At 42.3% G+C, this 21,094-nt stretch overlaps 1 protein-coding gene across 2 annotated transcripts in view; it reads left to right on the top strand.

The window, feature by feature from the left end:
- The window catches only part of LOC139553411 (syntaxin-binding protein 6-like), a 98,425-nt gene that overhangs the window by 64,061 nt on the left and 13,270 nt on the right, over positions 1-21,094 (top strand). For both annotated transcript variants that reach the window (XM_071365705.1, XM_071365704.1), the window contains exon 3: positions 20,881-21,011. In XM_071365705.1, coding sequence (XP_071221806.1) covers positions 20,881-21,011 — 131 coding nt within the window. The remainder of the gene's footprint in view (positions 1-20,880; positions 21,012-21,094) is intronic.

Below are 21,094 nucleotides of genomic sequence, written 5' to 3'. Positions count from 1 at the left end.
ATGTGCTCCTTTACAGTAACAACCACATCATCAACATTAAGGGACATGGGCAGCTGTTAGCAGGAGGGTTTATTCTCCAGGTCTTTAACTTTTTTCCAGAACTTCTTGGCGTTAGACCCACAGAGAGAACTGCTCCTTAAAGTAACCTACTTTGGCCTTCCGGATAGCCTGAGTGCACTTATTTCTCATTTGCCTGAACGATAGCCAGTCAGCCTTAGTATGCGTGTGCCGAGCCTTTCGCCAAATGCAATTCTTGAGGTGGAGTAACTCTGCAAGATCACGGTCGAACCAGGGGCTGAACCTGTTTTATAATTCTCATTTTGTTTATGGGGGTGTGTTAAGAATACCACTGAAAATATTTAAAAAAGTAGGTCCAAGAAGAAGAAGCTGATTCTATACCATTCTACAGAGGCCAGTTCATGAAGGAAGGCTTGCTCATGAAAGTTTTTTTTAGCAAGCATCTATGACAAATCAGGACAGGTTGTTTCACTGACTAGCCAATACAAACATAGTGATCACTGTTTTACAGCTTAAGGTCATTACAGAAAATGTCAGACTGTTACCTATCAGGATTATTTGTGAGGATAACATCAAGGAGAGTAGCCTTTTCTGGGTATTTGGAGTGATACCTTGTGGGATTGGTAATAATCTGAGTAAGATTTAGGGAGTCCCATTGCTTTAGGACTTGGTCAGATGGTTTAAGCATGTCCCAGTTTAGGTCACCTAGCAGTACAAATTCAGACTTAGTGTAAGCGGCCAGGACAGAGCTTAAGGCAGGTAGGATACAGGCTGGTGCTGATGGAGGACGATAGCACCCACCAACATTCAACAAAGAGCTATTTGAAAGTTTAATGCTTAAAACCAGCAAGTCAAATTGTTTGGGGACAGACTTGGTGGAGACAACCGAGCACTGAAGGTGTTCCTTGCTAAAGATTGCTGTTCCACCACCTTTGGAAGATCTGTCTTGCCAAAAAAGGTTATAACCAGAAAGGTTAACATCAGTATTCAAAACACTCTTCCTTAACCACGTCTCAGGAATGACCAACACATCTCGATTGGAGCTGTGAACCCACACTTTCAATTGATCCATTTTAGGTAATAAGCTTCTAGTGTTAACGTGCAGAAAACCCAGGCTTTTACGTGAGCAGAAATCAGTGTAGGAGATATCAGAGCACAAGTCAGAATTTGGGCTAGCAATAGTAGATGGGCCAGGGTGTACAGGCACATTTCCAGATATCATCAGCAGTAATACAATCAAGGCACAGCAGAGGACAGGGAGAGCTCTGCAGTGCTGATTTATGACATCGGAATGTGCTCATCAGATGGCAACGATCATATTGTACAGCAATTTCATCAGGTAACATGAATACAAAGCCGACGAGGTAGTTGGAATAGGATGGGAGGCCAAAGTCTGTGTAACCAATATAGTCAGAGTCCCGAGTGTGGGAACAAACAGTTTGTCCCACGTTTGGGTAAAGAATGTTTGTAGTCAACAAAGTATGCAGGAGTCATGAGGCAAAATGCACAAGATTTAAAAAAAAAAATATATATATATATATATAACAACTTGTGGCTGGCCATTGTAAGTTCGGAGTCACTCGCCCCAACAGTGCGTGTGTGCTTTTATTTCTGGAAGCAGATTTCTTGTAGAAAATGCCAGTGAACAGCAGGAGGGGGCTTCAGAGGACACTTCAAAGACTCGTGCAACTTGTTTGGCCCAAACGCCTCGACAGCTTTTACTTCTCACATTAGTGCGAATTGAATTTGTTTATGGTCTGTCCTTGCAAGCCTGGGAGCCTTAACTTCTCTAGGATAGGGGGCAGCATTTTCACATTTGGATGAAAAGCATACCCAAATTCAACTGCCAGCTACTCATCCCCAGAAGATAAGATATGCATATTATTATTAGTAGGCTTGGATAGAAAACACTCTGAAGTTTCTAAAACAGTTTGAATCATGTCTGTGAGTATAACAGAACTTTATTTTGCAGGCAAAACCCCGAGGACAAACCATTCAGATTTTTTTTGAGGTCACTCTCTTTTCAATGGGTTTTCATTGGGAATACATATTTCTAATTGACCTTCTTGCAGTTCCTACCGCTTCCACTGGATGTCAACAGTCAGAAATTGGTTGAGGTTTTTTCCTTTGTGTAATTAAGAAGTACGGCCATCTTGAACGAGGGTCACTTGAGATGTACTGTTAGTTAGAGGCGCATGACCAGAAAGCTAGCTACAGTTTGGTTTAATCCTGTATTGAACACAGATCATCCCTTCAATTTTATCGATTATTTACGTTTAAAATTACCTAAAGTTGTATTACAAAAGTAGTTTGAAATGTTTTGGCAAAGTTTACAGATAACTTTTGAGATATTTTGTAGTCACGTTTCACAAGTTGGAACCGTTTTTTTTCTGGATCAAACGCGCCAAATAAATGGACATTTTGGATATATATTGACGGAATTAATCGAACAAAAGGACCATTTGTGATGTTTATGGGACATATTGGAGTGCCAACAACAGAAGCTCGTCAAAGGTAAGGCATGAATTATATTTTTATTTCTGTGTTTTGTGTCGCGCTGCAGGGTTGAAATATTTTTCTCTCTTTGTTTACTCTGTTGCTATCCTCAGATAATAGCATCGTTTGCTTTCGCCGAAAAGCCTATTTGATTTCTGATATGTTGGCTGGATTCACAACAAGTGTAGCTTTAATGTGGTATCTTTCATGTGTAATTTAATGAAAGTTTGATTTTTATAGTAATTAATTTGAATTTGGCGTGCTGCATTTTCTCTGGCTTTTGGCCAAGTGAGACAGTAGCGTCCCGCCTAAACTCAGATTTTTGGATATAAATATGAACTTTACCGAACAAAACATACATGTATTGTGTAACATGAAGTCCTATGAGTGTCATCTGATGAAGATCATCAAAGGCTGGAAAAATGGCTGTGTTCTTCTGTGACTTGGCTCTGACCTAACATAATCGTTTGGTGTGCTATTTGAATTCTGACATGTTGGCTGGATTCACAACGAGTGTAGCTTTAATTTGGTATCTTTCATGTGTGATTTCATGAAAGTTAGATTTTTATAGTAATTTATTTGAATTTGGCGCTCTGCATTTTTACTGGCTTTTGGCCAAGTGGGACATTAGCGTCCCACATATCCCAGAGAAGTTAACTCAGCATTCAGTCCCCATAAAGTCAAATATATAATTGTAATGTACTTTATTTGTAACCATGCGTGTAACCATGCCAGCCTAGGACCTCCACATTCGGCGTCTTCATTTGCGGGATTGTCTGAGACAGCTGAAACTGTGTGTTTGCACAAACAAAGAATTTCTGTCAGAAACTGTCTCAGGGAAGATAATCTGCTTTCTAGTCGTCCTCACCAGGATCTTGACCTGACTGCAGTTTGACGTCGTAACCGACTTCAGTGTGCAAATGCTCACCTTCGCTGGCCACTGGTACGCTGGAGAAGTGTGCTCTTCACAGGTGAATCCCTGTTTCAACTATACCGGGCAGATGACAGACAGCATGTATGGTGTTGTGTGGGCGACCGGTTTGCTGATGTCAACGTTGTGAACAGAGTGCACCATTGTGGCGGTGGGGTTATGGTATGGGCAGGCATAAGCTACGGACAACGTACACACTTGCATTTCATCGATTTGCTATTTGAATCCACAGAGATACCATGACGAGATCCTGAGGCCCATTGCCCTGCCATTCCTCCGCGCCATCATCTCATGTTTCAGCATGGGATGTTAAATGGTTGACCTGATTCTCTATGGTCACTTAAGATCCCATGGCACTTATTGTAAGAGTAGGGGTTTTAATCCCAATGTCCTGGCTAAATTCCCAATCTGGCTTCATACCATCATGGCCACCTAATCATCCCCAGCTTCTCATTGGCTCATTCATCCCCACACTTCTCCCCTATAACTATTCTCCAGGTCATTGCTGTAAATGAGAATGTGTTCTCAGTCAACTTACCTGGTAAAACAGTGGTTAAATCAAAAATGATAATGCACGGCCCCATGTCGCAAGGATCTGTACACAATTCCTGGAAGCTGAAAATGTCCAAGTTCTTCCATGTCCTGCATACTCACCAGACATGTCACCCATTGAGCACATTTGGGATGTTCTGGGTCGACGTGTTCGACAGCGTGTTCCAGTTCCCGCCAATATACAGCAACTTTGCACAGCCATTGAAGAGGAGTGGGACAACATTCCACAATCAACAGCCTGATCAACTCTATGCTAAGGAGATATGTCACGATGCATGAGGCAAATGGAGGTCACACCAGATACTGACCTTCTGTGGCCAGCAGATGCATATCTATATTTCTGTTGTGTGAAATTCATAGATTAGGGCATAATGAATGTATTTCAATTGATTGATTTCCTTATGAACTGTAATTTAGTAAAATATTTTTAATTGTTGCATGTTGCGTTTATATTTTTGTTCAGTGTGTGTATATATCACTTTACAAATGTGTTCAATATTTATAGATCCCTGTTTATGAGTCTGTGTCATTGAGTGATCCCAGACCCATTCTTTTAATGACGAAAATAAATTATAAAGCTATCATAACAAAATGGATTACACTTTTGTAGCATTGTTTGATTGGTTTGTATCATCACTTCGCTCACATAATTTAATGTATTAACTAGTAACGATTTTGTATAAGCTCTCCTCGTGAACACTGATCCAAACTGTGAAACGGGCTTTGATTCTGATAGATGGATTTCATGCAGGATATCCTCTGAAATGACTTCCCATTGGGTTCTAATTATAGTTCGCTTTGTCCCTGGTGTAGGAGAACCATCTGAGATATTGTTTAAAAAAATGCTCTATCTGTCCTTTCTAAAGACGGATTCCACACAATGCCACCGACCAACCCCGGTACCTTTCTTATTGACTAGATGTGAGGAGGGGAGATGCATTGCTGCTATTTAACAGAGAGACCATCCATCATTTACTCTGTAGGAAGGGAGGAATGGTCAAAGGTTGACGAGTTTAAGATGCCATGCACCTGAAATGTGATTTCTTCATGGACGAAAGTTGACGTTAGTTTACAAACATGCGAGTCAACCTGACTTGAATGAGTGATTATGTTGTGTGATGCAAGATACAGTGACGCCTGAATGATTGAGTGATTGGTACCTAAATGTTTAAGTTGAAAATCTCAACACACTCTGTTTACTAGACCTGTTAGATGTGGAATATTGGAGGAGTATGTTAAAATTCAACCTTATCAAGTTACCTAACCATGCACTCAATTCCCCATGCAGTTGTTGTTTTTCTGTTGTCTGAGTTGTATTATCCTCACCTGAAATGTCTACCTTCCTCCTTGAAATGCTGACGTTATTTCAGATTGGGCTCTTATCCTGTCTGGACATGGAAAACAATGCCTTAGCATGAGGGAGGATCACACTTGTCATGCCCCGCATTCTCAAAAGTAGATGTGACGACAACAGAAAACAAACGTTATCCTCCAAGACAAAAGTCAAGTTATCCTTGTCCCCATCATAGAGAAAACAACAATGACACAAGACTGCTAATGACAAAGTACTCGTTCTATATTTTAGGGAAAGTGTAGATAATGTCTCCAGACTGAGTGGAATGGAGTCCCTGACAGAATACTAATGAAACAGGGTGATCACAGAGATGTTTTCATACTGAGAACTTTGCCAAAGATTGAATTGGTGAGATTTATCTGATTTTTCTTAGACAGGCAGTATCTGAGTTTAACTGGCTATAGTAGGCAGGTTTCCATTGACCCAGGATTATTTGACAAAGCAATGCAGGAAAAAAACAATACAACATGTGTAATGGAAATAGCAGCTATAGGAGAAATGTTCTGAAGATTAACATTTTATCTTGTCGAACTTTATTGCGACCAAATTATGGAAATTGTGTTTTTCAAATAAATGATAATTGCAGAATACATTTGAAGGTACTGTATGCGGCATGTGATGTCATCACGTAACCATAAAGCTCGACTCCACATTTAATTCTAAATGCCTACTTCTCGCTACATCTATTTTTCAGCTAAATAATGTTTTCTTCTCCGTGCTTTTCTGGTTGGCCACCTTGGCTGGATGCAAGCTTCACCATCCAATTATTTCAGATCCAATTACTCTCCATCCAATTATTTTAGAAGACCCTGAAGGCCAAATGCCAAAACGCGGCGTTTCTACGCTTTGCAATAAAGAAGCTTTTTTTATTTAATTCCATTTGTCCTTCAAGTGTTTCTGAATCTGTTTCCTCCTCAATTCATGCACCTTGGTTGGAATGAGGTAGTGGTAGTAATCCATTCCCAGATCTACAGGAGTAAATGATTTCACCCTGGCACGGACTGTGGCCATGTGTTGGCACATTAAATTTATTAGAATATTAAATATTAAATATGTTAATTATTAGTCAATTCTTGCATTCTATCCATGCTGGCTTTTGTGGGCTACCTGAGACAGGAAATGGATAGGTGGGAGGGTATAGAGGCTGTTGCCAATTTATTAATGTGCAATTTTCCTAAATGTACACCACCCTTCAAAAGTTTGGGGTCACTTTAGAAATGTCCTTGTTTTTTAAAGAAAAATACATTTTTGGGCTATTAAAATAACATTCAATTGATCAGAAATACAGTGTAGACATTGTTAATGTTGTAAATGACTATTGTAGCTGGAAACGGCTGATAATTTAAAAAAATTTTTTTTTTTATATAAATGGAATACCTACATCGGCGTACAGAGGCCCATAATCAGCAACCATCACTCCTGTGTTCCAATGGCATGTTGTGTTCCAATGGCATGTTATCACTCCTGTGTTCCAATGGCAAGTCTATCATTTTAAAAGGCTAATTAATCATTAGAAAACCCTTCTGCAATTACAGTTGAAGTCAGAACTTTAATCAGTACAACAGTTTTCAGCTGTGCTCACATACAGTTGAAGTCGGAAGTTTACATACACTTAGGTTGGAGTCATTAAAACTCGTTTTTCAACCACTCCACAAATTTCTTGTTAACAAACTATAGTTTTGGCAAGTCGGTTAAGACATCTACTTTGTGCATGACACAAGTCATTTTTCCAACAATTGTTTACAGACAGATTATTTCACTTGTAATTCACTGTATCACAATTCCAGTGGGTCAGAAGTTTACATACACTAAGTTGACTGCCTTTAAACAGCTTGGAAAATTCAGGAAAATGATGTCATGGCTTTAGAAGCTTCTGTTAGGCTAATTGACATTATTTGAGTCAATTGGAAGTGTACCTGTGGATGTATTTCAAGGCCTACCTTCAAACTCAGTTCCTCTTTGCTTGACATCATGGGAAAATCAAAAGAAATCACCCAAGACCTCAGAAAAAAATGTAGACCTCTGCAAGTCTGGTTCATCGTTGAAAGCAATTTCCAAATGCCTGAAGGTACCACGTTCTTCTGCACAAACAATAGTACGCAAGTATAAACACCATGGGACCACGCTGCCGTCATACCGCTCAGGAAGAAGACGCGTTCTGTCTCCTAGAGATGAACGTAGTTTGGTGCGAAAAGTGCAAATCAATCCCAGAACAACAGCAAAGGACCTTGTGAAGATGCTGGAGGAAACAGGTACAGAAGTATCTATTTACACAATAAAACGAGTCCTATATCGACATAACCTGAAAGGCCGCTCAGCAAGGAAGAATCCACTGCTCCAAAACCGCCATAAAAAAGCCAGACTACGGTTTGCAACTGCACATGGGGACAAAAATCATACTTTTTGGAGAAATGTCCTCCGGTCTGATGAAACAAAAATAGAACTGTTTGGCCAATATGACCATCGTTATGTTTGGAGGAAAAAGGGGGATGCTTGCAAGCCGAAGAACACCATCCCAACCGTGAAGCACGGGGGTGGCAGCATCATGTTGTGGGGGTGCTTTGCTGCAGGAGGAACTGGTGCACTTTACAAAATAGATGGCATCATGAGGGAGGAAAATTATATGGATATATTGAAGCAACATCTCAAGACATCAGTCAGGAAGTTGAAGCTTGGTCGCGAATGGGTCTTCCAAATGGACATTGACTCCAAGCATACTTCCAAAGTTGTGGCAAAATGGCTTAAGGACAACAAAGTCAAGGTATTGGAGTGGCCATCACAAAGCCTTAACCTCAATCCTATAGAAAATTTGTGGGCAGAACTGAAAAAGCGTGTGAGCAAGGAGGCCTACAAACCTGACTCAGTTACACCAGCTCTGTCAGGGGAAATGGGCCAAAATTCACCCAACTTATTGTGGGAAGCTTGTGGAAGGCTATCTAAAACGTTTGACCCAAGTTAATCAATTTAAAGGCAATGCTACCAAATACTAATTGAATGTATGTAAACTTCTGACCCACTGCGAATGTGATGAAAGAAATAAAAGCTGAAATAAATCAATCTCTCTCCTTTTTTTTATTACATTTCACATTAAAATCAAGTGGTGATCCTAACTGACCTAAGACAGGGAGTTTTTACGAGGATTAAATGTCAGGAATTGTGAAAAACTGAGTTCAAATGTATTTGGCTAAGGTGTATGTAAACTTCCGACTTCAACTGTAGAAAACCCCATTGAGGACATCAGATAGCAGGCCAGGCCCACTCCACCACAGAGTCAATAGGAGAGAAGCCCCTTGGCAGGTACCAGGTCTCTGCCCCTGTGTAATTAAAGGGTTATTTTACTCCTCCAGCCCCGGCTCCTGAGGAATTCTTAGTATGTGCACAGCAGGGCCCAGGCTGAATGGTCTGGAGAATGCCCTGTGTTATTAACAGAGCCCAGTGTGGTAAACGAGCGGTGGGGCTCAGAGTGTGTAGTCAGGGCCTCACAGCACACCCTCTCCATTTCCCCTTAACCGGTAGGAGAAATGAGAAGGGAAGGAATGAGCTGCCACTATATGGAGGCTGGAAGTATTTTATTTCCCCTGTATTTGGTGATGAATGTGTTCCTGGTTTCCTTTTCCAAACATCTCCATTATTGCTGTATGACCTGTTGTCTGGCCACACGTCGGTCATAAATCCTGAGCTGTGTGTGTGTATTTGCATCAATAATTTTTATGGCTTGTCATTGTTTCGTCTTTATTTTCAGAAACATGACTCGCTCTCTACCAGAGAGATTGTGACTTTGTCCCACTTCTTCTGAATGTCCCTTTCCTCTCTAACCGGCTCCAACTCTGAAACTCTTCTTGTACTCTACGCAGGTTTACCATTCAGAATAGTGTTCGACATATCTTTGACCTGATATGTCGTCATAAGAAAAGATCTCTCTCTCTCTCTTACTCACTCTTACTTTCACTCATTCACTCACTCTCTCTCTCTCACTGTCTCTCACTCTCTCTCTCACAATAACTTTGATCTTCCAAACGACCCTCATTATAGCCGTTATGTCTGTTGTTAAATCTTCTCATCACTCATGTGTCTGTGGGGAACAGCGTACTGACTCCCATCCTCTTCATCTCTCATTTAACCACTAATCAGCAACATCTCCCTGGCACTATTACAACCTGTCAGCAGAATCCAGACAAATTAACTTCCACATCTTTCAATAAATTGCTGTACTCCCAGTAATGCATGTAGGGACATTCCTGTTTTAATAAGGCATCCTACATTCTACCGCCCGATTTAGCGGCTCCCCCATTGGTTTTTCATGGTTGACACTCATGATTTTCCAAGCCCTCTAAATCGCTTTAATGTGCGGTCTATTGCGGAGTGTTTTAGATGGAATGTATTACAGAAGTGACTGAAGGCAAGAGGAGCTTTATTTTAAACAGCTCATTAGGGTGTAAAACATTCAGCATCACAAGGACAGAAGAAGAGAATAAATTACCTTCAGAACATGGAAGAGTAATGGGCTTGCTCCCGAGTGGCGCAGCGGTCTAAGGCACTGCATCTCAGCGCAAGAGGTGTCACTACAGTCTCTGGTTCGAATCCAGGCAGTATCACATCCGGCCGTGATTGCGAGTCCCATAGGGCGGCGCACAATTGGCCCAGCGTCGTCTGGGTTTGACCGGGGTAGGTCGTCATTGTTAGTAGAATTTGTTATTGACTGATTAGCCTAGTTACATAAAGGTTAAATAAAAAATATATAAACTAAAGGCTAGCTTGAAGTTTGGCAATAATTTGGCTAGGAGATAGTCCTCCCATTGATAAGGTAGAACTAGGGCTGAGCGATGAGTGCTTTTGAGGTCGCTTCGGTTTGATTATTTAAAAAAGAATCATGATTTTTTTTGTGATTTCGGTTTCAATTATTTTTTATATGAAATGCATTAGGAAATAACGACATTAAATTATTTTTTATGCAAATTTCTAAGCCAAAAATAGTGAACATTCAACTGCCAATATTCCGTTGTCTCTGTTAGGTCCACATTGGGTAGACATCAATAGGAAATTACTATGAAAGAATAAAATATTTCAGTTGTGTATTACTACTTTTTTATTTTATGACTTTAGTCATCCTATTTAGCTAGGCTAGTCTGCATAAGGATGTTGCGGAGCTAAAGAAATGCCTCATTGGGCTCACAAAAAAAAGAACTAAAAATAATTGAAGTAATTCTACCTAGTGCCCCCCCCCCAGCACTAGGTAGAACATATCATGTTTTCATTATCCAAAAACCTCTCTGACCATTTAATGCTCATAAAAAAATGCAAGTCTCTTGTGTAGTAAGTAGTCTTTAAAATAGGCTGATGTTAGTAATTCAACGTATCTGTAACTTCTCACACAGTTCTAGTAAACATGCCCTGACAATCCATCCTAATTTTGTGGTGTTGTCATAGTAATGATCATTAGGTTACCCCATGCATATGCTACACACTCAGAACCATTTGCATCACAGCGGAATTGATGTTGTGCTTGAAGGTAATGAGACGTTAAATTCAAAATATATTCAAACATAGCTAAAAACACCTGGAAAAACTGACTGGAAAGAAAATTGTATCCCTATTTCTCCATCCAACTGTCAAACTGACATGAATAACTTTCTCTCTCTCCAGTGTCCTGTTTCAAAGGGTTTTATTTCATCCTTGTCCACCCAGATAGTTGGAGCTGTTCAAATATTGAAACAGAGAATAATTGTATCTCTTTTCAGAATGCACAGATATCGTGTTCTGGGTAGTGATGTGCCCCTGATTTAAATTACAAAGGGAAGTGTTACTGTCGGCAGATGAGTAAATCATTTTGGTCGGCTTCTGTCAGTTAATCTCCATTTTTCATGGATCAGACTGTTCTTTTCCCCTCCACAGCAAAGACCCTTTCATATTATGAAAATACTCTCTGAATATGGGATTAAAGGGAGATTAAAAATATCTAAAATCCATTTAAAATAACCCTGCCTGGGATTTGTCCCAGTCATTGAGATATAAAAATGGAAGGGTGTAAACTCTCAAAGAACAGGAGTTTCATGTATTCAAACTCTGTCCATAAACTGTGTGACAGGACAACAACCTCTCCCTCAACGTCAGCAAGACAAAGAAGCTGATGAACTACAGGGAACTGAGGGGGCTGTAGTGGAGCGGGTCGTGAACAAGTTCCTCGGTGTCCACATCACTAAGGAATTATGGTCCCCACACACCACACAGTTGTGAGGAGGCACAACAATGCCTCTTCCCCCTCAGGAGGCTGAACAGATATGGCCCTTGGATCCTCAAAGTTATACAGCTGGACCATTGACAACATCTTGACTGGTTGCATCACCGCGTACTATCCGACTGCAAGATGCTACAGAGGATAGTGAGTACGGCCCAGTTCATCACTGGGGCCGAGCTCCCTGCCATCCAGGACCTCTATACCAGGCGGTGTCAGAGGAAGGCCATAAACATTTTCAAAGACTCCAGCCACGCAAGTCATAGGCGGTTCTCTCTGTTACCACACGGCAAGCGGTACCGATGCACCAACTCTGGAACTAACAGGACTTTGAACAGCTTCTATCCCCAAACCATAAAAGTGCTAAATAGTTAGTCCAGGTAGCTATTTGATTTAAAGGTATAATCCACCCCCAGAAATAAAAAATCATGAACCTGTCAATTTGGTGAAAGCCAATGTTCTATCAGTGGGTAAAATAGGAAATTGTGTAGGAACGCGTCATTGGTATACAATTCCTGTTACTGGAGATTAGTGTAAGCCCCTATCACATTTCATAACGCTTTTAAAACAATGACATACACTAGATCACCAAAATCAGCCAATAGATGGTATGGCCATACTTGTCTATAACACATCCATCTGTTTATATCGTCATGACAAAGTACAGATTTCGCATAGATGTGCTCAGTCTAAACAGTCTACCAAATTATTAACGACCGTTTCTCCTTCAAGTACCATGTTGTAATGCACCGTGTCTGTAGGAAACAGATATATTACAGAAAGAAAGAGATGGGAATCCCATTGGGCAATTAATGGAAAAACGCCCCACCCAACTGACTGTCGACCAATCGCATTCACGTGTCATGCTGCGTCACGCGGTTGCTAAGCTAATGGTCACACAATCCGATTCTAATGACGTTTCCCATCTCAAAATTAGCTCTGTGGGAAAGCAACATAATGCTGCTCTCGCTCTGGGCAGAGACGCCATTTATAGCTCAGTGGCAGAGACAAGCTGCAAGTTGAACTCTGTGAGAGACTCCTAAATTGACAGCGCAGTATGTTTAGGCGATTTTACAGCTAGCTACTTCAAATGCTGATATTGAGTTTGGTATGATTGTGTGTAACTATGTTTTGTAGCTAGCTACTTAGCTAACCAGCCCGCCCAGGGAGATGGAGAATATTGCATTGTGGGTTTTGTAGTAGACTTGAGAGACAATGGATTTCCCGAAATGATTTTCCCATGTTTATACCAATCTTGTTATTACAACAAAATGTTTTCACTTTTAGTGTTACTTAACATTGTTATTAATAGGAATTAGTGGTTTGGGGTGGATTATCCCTTTAACTATCTGCATGGACCATTTTTGCACTAATTCTTTTGAGTCATCACATATGCTGCTGCTACTGTATATTATCTACCCTGTTGCCTAGTTACTTTACCCCTACCTATATGTACATATCTACCTCAATTACCTCGTACCACTGCACATCGACTCGGTACTGGTACCCCGTGTATATACGCAAGTTATCGTTACTCAATGTGTGTTTGTTCCTTGTTATTATTTTTCTATTACTTCTCATTTTTTCTCTTCATTGTTGGGAAGGTCCTTTAAGTAAGCATTTCACTGTTAGTCTACACCTGTTTACAAAGCATGTGACACAACTTTATTTGATTTGAGCCGACAGAGCTTGCACAATAACCACTTCAACATTGTCTTTGGTATGATAAAGATTTCACTGTTTAAGAGAATGCACATGATTCCTCTCTAACACAGACAAACACTTCTCTACTGTTTCTCCCACGTGTGAATAAATGATGTCTTCTGCATCTGCTGGGTGATTGATTAACTGAGTCTCACATAGCATTGAACCAAGCAGCGCTCCATTGCTCAGTTGTTAGGTACCATGGTGTGTCCTCTCCACACTACCACGGTGTCTGGCCATGGCATGGCCTCCACCCTGCACTAACATGGGCCACACAGCAAGTCCTTGTCCCTGAGCCCATGAATTGACTGTGGACGGGATTGTTGTGGGCTGCTGTGGTCTGTCTAGCCAGTATTAGCCTAGCGCGTGTCACAGTGACAGGCTCTGTTGGAGTGTAACAATGTGTTCCAGTTCAGCTTGAGTGGGGCAGGTTTAAATAGACCAGTAATGATGCAGTAGGCCCAGACAGAGAGCCGCGTTAGATGGGTCGTTCCAGCACTATAATAACAAGTTAGAGCATGGTGAAGGCATCTCCTCTTCACGGACTCAGAATCCAGTCAGTTCGCTTGTTTGTTTATCCGTCTGTATACATAGTTTCCAGGGAAGCAAGAGAGCTGTTTGAGTCTTGAAACATTAGCCTACTTTTTAAGCTGTGATTGGCCAAAGAGCTTTTTGAAAATCATTTGACCACACTCACCACACTGTTTCTGAACTTTAACTTTTTAATTCTGTTTAAACATCACAGTGGACCATGTTAACTAGCCTACAAGAACGTGGGTCCGTGCCAAGTGAATGAGTCCAAACTCTGCAGAATTTACCTTAACATGCAATCTCTACAGGGATGGCATTGATATCAGTGTCTATTGTCGGAGGACCTTGGCTCACTCTGTAGTGACACCTTTAGCACTGCGATGCAGTGCCTTAGACCGCTGCGCCACTCAGGAGGAAATATAACACATTTTAAGGCCGGCCCTCCGGACCCAATGCGGCCCCCAGGGCCTAATGAGTGACACCGCTGCCCTAAATTAACCAGCTACAGATGGCACCCCTCCTGTGAAATCAGTTGTTTTTGTACCATGCAGATTAGATTGCCATGGTAACCCTCCCTCTCTCCACGGTGCCACTCTGGCCGAACAGATCTGACTGAAGGATTTTAATTCTCAACAGGGTTTCACCCACCTGGTCTGGAGAAAGCTTTGAAATTGATCATATAGAGGAAGAGAGAGAGAGAGTCAAACGGTGCACGTCAAAAAGCTCTTACGTCTTCCAAGCTTGATGAGTGCTTTATTTTCCCATCCACCTTAGTGCTTTATGGAAAGAGGGTGGACAAATGCGGAGCTACAGAAGTGTGTCCACACCTATAATGTGAAGTGCTATTAAGTTCTGGGGGTAATCATAGGGGTAATCATGTTTCAGAACCTCCTGGCGTGGCTGTGTGCATGCATACGTGTGTACGTGTGCACATTCCTTCATGGTACAGACAGGTCTTTGAGAGTCTGCCATTAACTTCAAGTAATGATTTACACGAATGTCTGAGTTGCTTCTTCTTAATTCTACTCTGAAACGGGCATTTACTGCATATAATGTTATCCTGAATGGTTTTATAAAAAACATTATCTCAAATGTTCATTATCTACTGGAACACCCTAGTCTCAAGTGAGTGAAAACAGCATCATGATTTACAGTGTGAACTTCCTTTGAGGGACACCTTTTGTTTTCTTACAATCCTTTCTCTGATATTGGAGCCAAGGTCTCTGATGGGATGTAGTAATTGTCTGATAACATGGAGACAAACTCAGACAAGGTAGGAGTCAACAGCAGCATAAGAAACTGATTGGATCGGCTCAGAGGTGTCTGCTTGTTTAATTCAGAGTGTTGACAGTACAGCCGAGTGGCCCTGAGATTTCAGCACTCATTAACTGATGAGCCTTGTCCTTTAACAGAGAAACCCATCCTATTTCTTGAGACAATGCCACTCATATCTCTCCAAAGAAGAGCAAAACAAACATGTCTTCCCCAAACAACAGTCTTTGTAAAAAATATATTTTTACTTCACTTCTGTAACGGATCATTTCAGATGCATTTCTCCCGTTGTTTCATGATGTTGGTTTCCCAAGCGTTACATAACCGTTATTCACCATCCTGGCATCAAGCAGATTGTTTTGAAAGCGAGCTCGCCACGAAGCCTGTAATTTGCTGCCTTGCCATTGAGCAGAGGAATATGCTAATGATGGATCTGTTAGTCAAGGCTGTTCGGTCCCAAAGGGGAAGAATCATAACACTTCTTGTTGTCAATCTCCATGACTTTATTGATTTTCACGCACCGTTATTTTGAGCGATGACATAAGTCTGACTTTTCGTCTTACCGCAGCCTCTCTTCCTAAGTGATTCTTTAAAACCAGGCCTACGGTACTTCATTCTATAGAGCTCTTACTTTACTTTCAGGTCCATTTATTTCTGCCTCTTAATTTCTGTATACAGTTTGGTATTGTCTTCTGATCAGCAGGCAGCTCACACTTTTCATTTGGCATCGGTGTCAAAGGGATGGGGAGGATAGGGTTGGGATGATGGCAATTCAATATTATGGTCTCAGCAGAGTAGTCTGCTCTCTCGCTCTCGGATATTTTGTAGACGACACTCCCCCTCCACCGCCTCTCCCAACTTGCAGTAGAACCACTGTACAGTAGAACCATTTGGCTGTTTAATCCATTTTGGGAGAATTGCTTTGCGGTCGATACTGTATGTTAGACATATCTATTCTGCCCTGCCTTTCTAAAGTCTTCGAAAGCCAAGTTAACAAACAGATCACCTACCATTTTAGAATCCCACTGTACCTTCTCCGCTATGCAATCTGGTTTCCGAGCTGCTCATCGGTGCACCTCAGCCACACTCAATGTCCTAAACGATATTATAACCGCCATTGATAAAAGACAATACTGTGCAGCCGTATTCATCGACCTGGCCAAGGCTTTCGACTGTCAATCACTGCATTCTTATCAGCAGACTAAACAGCCTTGGTTTCTCAAATGACTGCCCCGCCTGGTTCACCAACTATTTCTCAGACAGAGTTCAGCGTGTCAAATCGGAGGGCCTGTTGTGTGGATCTCTGGCAGTCTCTATGGGGGTGCCACAGGATTAAATTCTCGGACCAACTCTTTTCTCTGTATACATCAATGATGTCGCTCTTGCTGCTGGTTATTCTCTGATTCACCTCTACGCAGACGACACCATTCTGTATACTTCTGGCCATCTTTGGACACTGTGTTAACAAACCTCCAGACGAGCTTCAATGCCATACAACACTCCTTCCGTGGCCTCCAACTGTTCTTAAATGCAAGCAAAGCTAAATGCATGCTCTTCAACCGATCGCTGCCCGCCCGCCCGTCTAGCATCACTACTCTGGACGGTTATGATTTAGAATATGTGGACAACTACAAATACCTAAACTCAGGGGGAAAAAGAAACGGCCCTTTTTCAGGACCCTGTCTTTCAAAGATAATTTGTTAAAATCCTAATAACTTCACAGATCTTCATTGCAAAGGGTTTTAACACTGTTTCCCATGCTTGTTCAATGAACCATAAACAATTAATGAACATGCACCTGTGGAATGGTCGTAAAGACACTAACACCTTACAGACTGTAGGCAATTAAGGTCACAGTTATGAAAACTTAGGACGCTAATGAGGCCTTTCTACTGACTCTGAAAAACTCAAAAATAAAGATGCCCAAGGTCCCTGCTCATCTGTGTGAACGTGCCTTAGGCATGCTGCAAGGAGGTATGAGGACTGCAGATGTGTCCAGGGCAATAAATTGCAATCTCCGTACTGTGAGACGCCTAAGACAGCGCTATGGGGAGACAGGACGGACAGCTGATTGTCCTCGCAGTTGCAGACCACGTGTAACAACACCTGCACAGGATCGGTACATCTGAACATCACACCTGCGGGACAGGTACAGGATGGCAACAACTGCCCGAGTTACACCAGGAATGCACAATCCCTCCATCAGTGTTCAGACTGTCCGCAATAGGCTGAGAGAGGCTGGACTGAGGGCTTGTAGGCCTGTCATAAGGCAGGTCCTCACCAGACATCACCGGCAACAACGTCGCCTATGGGCACAAATCCACTGTCACTGGACCAGACAGGACTGGCAAAAAGTGCTCTTCACTGACGAGTCGCGGTTTTGTCTCACTGGGGGTGATGGTCGGATTCGCGTTTGTCGTTGACGGAATGAGCGTTACACCGAGGCCTGTACTCTGGAGCGGGATTGATTTGGAGGTGGAGGGTCCGTGATGGTCTGGGGCGGTGTGTCACAGCATCATCGGATTGAGCTTGTTGTCATTGCAGGCAATCTGAACGCTGTGCGTTACAGGGAAGACATCCTCCTCCCTCATGTGGTACCCTTCATGCAGGCTCAGCATGACAATACCACCAGCCATACTGCCCTTTCTGTGCGTGATTTCCTGCAAGCCAGGAATGTCAATGTTCTGCCATGGCCAGCAAAGAGCACGGATCTCAATCCCATTGAGCACGTCTGGGACCTGTTGGATTGGTGGGTCAGGGCTAGGGCCATTCCCCCCAGAAATGTCCGGGAACTTGCAGGTGCCTTGGTGGAAGAGTGGGGTAACATCTCACAGCAATAACTGGCAAATCTGGTGCAGTCCATGAGGAGGAGATGCACTGCAGTACTTAATGCAGCTGGTGGCCACACCAGATACTGACTGTTACTTTAGATTTTGACCCCCCATTTGTTCACGGACACATTATTCCATTTCTGTTAGTCACATGTCTGTGGAACTTGTTCAGTTTGTTTCAGTTGTTGAATCATGTTATGTTCATACAAATAATTACACATGTTTAGTTTGCTCAAAATAAACGCAGTTGACAGTGAGCGGACGTTTCTGTTTCTGTGAGAGGGTGTCTGCTTACACTGTAAACTCTCCTTCCAGACTTACATTAAGCATCTCCAATCCAAAATTCAATCTAGAATCGGCTTCCTATTTCGCAACACAGAATCCTTCACTTATACTGCCAAACATACCCTCATAAAACTGACTGTCCTACAGATCCTTGACTTCGGCAATGTCATTTACAAAATAGCCTCTAACACTACTCAGTAAATTGGATGCAGTCTATCACAGTGCCATCCGTTTTGTCACCAAAGCCACATATACTACCCACCACTGCGACCTGCATGCTCTTGTTGGCTGGCCCTCGCTTCATATTCGTCGCCAAACCCACTGGCTCCAGGTCATCTATAAGTCTTGGCTAGGTAAAGCCCCGCCTTATCTCAGTTCACTGGTCACCATAGCAGCACCCACCCGCAGCACGCGCTCCAGCAGGTATATTTCACTAGTCATCCCCAAAGCCAACTCCTCCTTTGGCCGCATTTCCTTCCAGTTCTCTGCTGCCAATGACTGGAACGAATTGCAAAAATCACTGAAGCTGGAGACATATCTCCCTCTCTAACTTTAAGCATCAGCTGTCATAGCAGCTTACCGATCATTGCACCTGTACATAACCCATCTGTAAATAGCCCATCCAACTACCACATCCCCATGTTATTTTAAATGTTTTGCTTCTTTGCACTCCAGTATCTCTACTTGCACATTCATCTTCTGCCCATCTATCACTCCAGTGTTTAATTGCTAAATTGTAATTATTTCGCCACTATGGCCTATGTATTGCCTTACCTCCCTAATCCTACCACATTTGCACACACTGTATATATACTTTTCTATTGTGTTATTGACTGTACATTTGTGTATCCCATGTGTAACTGTTGTTTGTCGCACTGCTTTGCTTTATCTTGGTCAGGTCGCAGTTGTAAATGAGAACTTGTTCTCAACTGGCCTACCTCGTTAAACAAAGGTAAAATAAAAAGTTGTTTGAGCTCAATAGAAATATAAGATCCTTGCTGGTATATGATAACCTCTCTTTACCCTCTGACCTTTCTGACTTGATTCATTGCTTCCCTTTTCGGAATTGACCAGTGTAATATAGGATCGGATCCCTTCATGCCTCTCCTGTCATGGCTGACTGACTAGTTCTCGCTGTGCTCTGTAGGCGTGCTAGTCGAGAAGAACCATTTAAAGAAACCAGTTCCACTTTGTAGAAGCATACTTTTACTGGTTAAACAGAAGGTGCTTCCAGTGCTCCCTGGAAGCCTGTAATATCAAAATGAACAGAGTAGATCTTACCAGAAGCACCACGCAGCTCAGGTAGAAAACGGGACTCTTCACACCAAGCCCCTGACTGTCGAACCCTGAGATCAAAGTCCACAACTTCCGCTGTTAGATACAGCTGTATAAATGGACATGTACAATATATCCAAACATCTCACCAAGGAGATACTATCACAACAAACAGGATGATGCAAAAAAAGACAGGGATCTAGCCCTACCTATGTTATTAAAAAGACAATGTGAAGAACAGGAGAAGGGCTTGGTCTGACACTAGGCCTCAAAAACATGTCTGTAACTGATAACAACCTGCCCAGATGGGACTGTGTTTTGGAAACCGAACTCGGAACAGAAGAGGAGTGACCTACACTAGGCCTATCTGTCTATCCAGAAAGACACAATGGCAGAAGGGGAAAGCGGAAACAGTGGCCTGGTATTTGGGCCAGCAAAAACAACACAGGAGCATGTTGGCCCTTCCAAACAGATATTGGCGTGCCTGGATCCATCTGTGCACGCATGCAGTGGTTCTGACACATGACGGAACATTGAACAGGATGCTCTGTAAACACAGAGCTTTGATCCATGGAAAGAGTCTGGGCTGCAGGGAGGTGTGGTGATATTCTGGTGATGTCACAGGGCAGGATGTGGATACTAGATACTACAGTAGGCCTCAGGCCATACTCACTAATATGAGTGCTCCTCTTTGGCTCAACCACACGTGTTGATTTATACTTTCCCTCTTTCTCCAGATACTGAGAGTAGATCATCTACCACAAGGCTTTAGCCGTTCTTGATATCCACTTAGATTTAGCCGACAGAGGACAAGAAGCAATACATCATTTTTATCAATACAAACGGGTGCTTTTCTTTTGTGCGAGTTGCATCTGGTGAAGTGTAAAAGGTGCTATAACCGCAGACTCTGACAAGACCAACAAAGTCAACTTTTTATTTTCTTCGTCACACTGCGCCTTATCGTACTGTCAGACACTGTGTGGTTGGGTTAAAGACGATAGCTCCCATTGGAAGTAAATGAAAGATTAGTAGGAATATTTTGACTGGATAACTATAATGTCCAAGGCCCGGCCACGGGGAGGTCCGGTCAACATTAGGCCAGGCTGTCCCTCAGGAAAAAATAGCTTTTTATTTTCTGTTGCTTTTGCTGATAAGCTTATGTTGTTTTTGGCACCAATGACCCCTGTATTCCTGAACACAGTTGCTATGGAGGAAGCTTGTCACTCTCATTGCTTGTGGTGACCGTAGTGTGTTCTCACATTCACTCTGTTCAAAACAGCACCTTCGTTATATGAACATTTGGCATCTAACTTTGTTCAATTTAAGTTGAATCCCTTACTATTGTTAACAGATCATTTGTTTAGTTTGAACTAATTGTTACTTAATTTCTTCTCCCCAGTGACGAATAAGAAGCCTTCCCATGTGTCCATCACCAAGGTGAAGCAGTTCCCAGGCTCATCGTCCTTCGCCAAGAGGTCAATGTGGACCATCGACCAGCTGAGACAGGTCAACGGCTGTGACCCCAACAAAGTGAGTTTACAGTTCACTGAACCTCCCTGCCGAGGGCTGAGTTTTTCCTGACTACATGACCTGACCCATTTCATTAGGGCAAA

Source organism: Salvelinus alpinus, chromosome 25, assembly GCF_045679555.1.
Source record: "Salvelinus alpinus chromosome 25, SLU_Salpinus.1, whole genome shotgun sequence".
NCBI lineage: Eukaryota > Metazoa > Chordata > Actinopteri > Salmoniformes > Salmonidae > Salvelinus > Salvelinus alpinus.
Note: the sequence above shows the minus strand (reverse complement) of the source record. Positions and strands in the feature narration are given on the sequence as shown.